This window comes from Vanessa tameamea, chromosome 25 (assembly GCF_037043105.1).
Source record: "Vanessa tameamea isolate UH-Manoa-2023 chromosome 25, ilVanTame1 primary haplotype, whole genome shotgun sequence".
Lineage (NCBI taxonomy): Eukaryota > Metazoa > Arthropoda > Insecta > Lepidoptera > Nymphalidae > Vanessa > Vanessa tameamea.
In genome coordinates, this window is record NC_087333.1 from 5,857,827 (window position 1) to 5,861,495 (window position 3,669).

The following is a 3,669-nucleotide window of genomic DNA, read 5'->3' on the forward strand; positions in this document are numbered from 1 at the left end:
GGCTTAAATAGCTGGACCAACGTGCAGACGAGACTTTATTTTAACCATTTTACTGCTATATTGAGAAGCGCCATCTATGCGATTCTTACAAAATTAAATAATAACGTTCCTATTTAAGTAGCTTACCGAAATAAACTTGTATTGAAAATATTTTTTGGATAAATGTTTTAGTATAAAATATTATTGCCACTGATGTTTATTTTTACATTTATTTTATTAAAAATATAATATATGATATGTTTTTTATATATATGTTTAAAAATTAACAGCGCATGCTCCATTTTGGCGATCGAAGGTGCTTATAGGAAATGAGAGAAACGCAAAAAGTTCTAAATGTTGTCTCGCTCAAACGAACCTCTCTCTCGTTCCTTTTGTGACATTTTTGCGAAACGTCTACCGCGTTTCCTTGTGGAAATTATTCTAAAAAATCACATTAGGGCATGGTCGGTAAAGTTTTCCAGTTGAAAACCCGTGACATAAAATCTATCACCGTGGTTAAGTTTTTTCGTGCCAAGTGCAACTAAACTATCAAGATTCCGCCGATAATTCAAAGCCTACCCAGTGGGTGGCTTAATTTGGTAAGTCTATTCATATTTACATTATACTATCATTTAAATGCAAACATTATCTACGACAAACAATTATATCGTAATTTAATATATAGCGATTGTTAAATACACAGCTGCAGACATTGTGAAATCAATGTCATTACAACAAAATTATGAAATTATTTCGTCTTTACACGTATTATATGAAGTTAAAAATAACACAAAAAAGTTCTAGACTATTCGTATTTTCAGTATATTTCGTGCAAGTTATCACAAAATTGCTTTTTATTACCTCGCGACGGAGTTTACGTCATCATCGCAGTTATGTCTAATATGTGTAGTATAATTCGAATACGTATAATCACGTACTTTAAACAAAATTGTAAAATATTACATACCTAATTAAATTTTTATGCCTTTATTCTAATTATTTATGCTAATTTAATAAGTAAAATTTGATACATTCGTAAGATTCCTATTACTGAGTTTATTCAGTCATTTGTCACCATATTGTGATGTTTAATTTTATGTAGATTTACTTTACTTTATTATAGTTATTTAAATATTTTTTATATATATATATGTTTTATTCCGTTACTAAAGATTTAAGTATTTATAAACAACTTCTTCAGATATAAATTTTTCTTTGTATTATTATTCAAATTACAATCACAAATGAATCCTCTCCTTTATTTTATTTTTATCATTGTGTTTTACTTGCCAGTCTTCGAGTCAAAAACAATAAAACCAGACTTAAACATTATAAGTGCAATTCATATTATTATTGGTCAAACCAATTAAACAAACCTCAAATTAATAAAGAAGTATTGAACTTGTACATTTAGCTAAATGAAATATTATTTATAATTATATATGTATGTCCAATTTAGTTGCATGTTCAGAAATGAAAAAGCGTGTCTTTATCTTAAGTAACAATTGATTTAAATATATATTTTTTTTATTATTATTTTTTGCATGATTTTTCTTTTTTTTTCTATGTTCAAACACGCTTTTTCGTTTCGTTATAGGTCTGAAGAAAATAAAGTGATAATGGAAAATAAAAGAGACAGCTTTTTTCTTAAAAATAAGAAACAAAAACCTAACGAGGCTCAAGAGAAAAAGGAATTTAAAAGTAAAAATGAACGACAGAAAAAGTTTGATGACAACCGTAATGGCCTTGATGAAACTAAAAAGGAAACAGAGAAAAAACCATTCGATAAAAAAGCATATAGGCTTAAGAAATATAGTAAAAAGTATAAATTAGAAAAATGGGAGGAACAACGCAAGAAGAAAATGCTTCATGAATATCAGAAAAGCGTCAAAGATGAACCAATGATTGGATCGTATAAAACTAAACCATTTGATGAAGATACAACTGATGCTAAATCTACTGTCGGTAGGTTTGTGATGCATCCAGATCTATTAGAGAAAGAATTAACAGTTACACGAAAGGATAAGGATCCATATACAAAAGCTAAGGAACAGTTTAATAAAATAAAACAAGAAAAAATTGAAAAGCAGCAAGCTAAAGAAAAGGCTAATCAAGAGAGATTCCAGAAGTTGCAAGAGTATAAGAAAAAGAAGAATGAAAGATTCAAGAAATTGAGCAAGAAAACAAGGAAAGGACAGCCTGTTATGACCGGAAGATTGGAATTGTTGTTGGAGAAGATACAAAGTTCTAAGTAAATAAGGCAGTTTTTTCATTTAACTGAGTTATTTATATGTGCGTATTAAATGGAAAGTTCTCTGTTCCGTTGTTCCTTATAAGTTAGTACAATAATGTAATGTTTGTAAACATTTGTACTTCATTTTGTGGTAAAGAAATTCTTAAGACAATTAACTGTTTAAATTAAATGAACCATTTCAATGTTTCAATTTTGTAATGATATTGAAATAATACATGCTTTTCTTATTGACAGTAAAATATTTCATTTTTATTTGAAAACACAGTCAGACCAAACTATTAATCATACCTAGACTAGACTAGACTATCAGTGCTTTGCCAACTACAGCAAGTATGTTGTCTCTTGTGCCTGTTGAATGTTATCTACCGAAATTTATGCACAAATATTGATAGGTCATCGTCTATTAAAATGTAATAAATTCAATGTTGTGTTATTGCTCTGTGCAGGGTTAACCAATTGGAGATTAAATTTTAAATTCTAGTAGTAGAAGACAATGTTATTGGTGAATGATATGTACATACATATGTACCTATGGTGTTAATTAATGATTAATTAACAAAATGAATCACTTCAGCCTACCTAATATTACAATGCAGCTCACTCGTCTTTATTTGTATACCTATTAGACATTTTTTTATTAAACTTGGCATAGGTACTTATATATTATAACATATATGGAATATTAGTCATATAACACCTAAGTATGATATTTTGATGAATAATGATTTCAATTATAAATTTATTGGTAATTTCTAAGTATATTCACCAATTTACCGGCTGCCAAGTTATGTGTTATTATTAGCTATTAATAAGCTTTAGTATTGTTGTGTATTCATTTGTTGATAGGTGTAAGCAAACATTCGGCAATTATTTTACTGACATGCAGCAATAATATGTACTGTTTTTAATTTTGTTGAGTTAGTAAATTAGTGTTATTACAGGCACAAGAGTTCTCTTTAATTTTTATGGTTGGTCCTGAATGGAATGATTATTAGGAATGTTGAGTGTATGAAATTATGCTAATGCCCTTTGTGTTCACAAACATAGAGATAAAAAAAAATTACTGCTCGAGTAATTTTAAACTTAATTTCGATCCTGTTATTTTGTTTGTTGTGGGCATTCTTGTACCCCATCCTGGTTGTTTGTGTATTTACAAATACACAACCTGTCTGTGCATCTCAAGTAATGCACTGTGTAATATAAATAAAAACGACTAAATTTTAGGCACCATATAGCTGCCATTAGTAAATTTTTTAGTGAGAACATAAAAATTAACGTTTAAAATATAATTATCATTCTTTTGTTTTCTAATGAACTTCAGAATCGTTATTCTTGATTATAGTGACTTTGTTTTTCATCTTTGCTATGAAGTTAAAAAAAAATAGCGTTTTGCTTCTTGTTTTTCATTTTTTTTTTTAATAGTGTATAGTGTTTCA

General features: G+C 28.2%; 1 protein-coding gene across 1 annotated transcript; it reads left to right on the forward strand.

Annotated features, from left to right (window-relative positions):
* Positions 1-298: 298 nt before the first annotated feature.
* LOC113401848 (uncharacterized) lies at positions 299-2,621 on the forward strand. The gene is made up of 2 exons (XM_026641918.2): positions 299-578; positions 1,577-2,621. Exon 2 carries the CDS (start codon positions 1,599-1,601, stop codon positions 2,232-2,234), a length of 636 nt encoding a protein of 211 aa, XP_026497703.2. The 5' UTR covers positions 299-578; positions 1,577-1,598; the 3' UTR covers positions 2,235-2,621.
* The last annotated feature ends 1,048 nt before the right edge of the window (positions 2,622-3,669 follow it).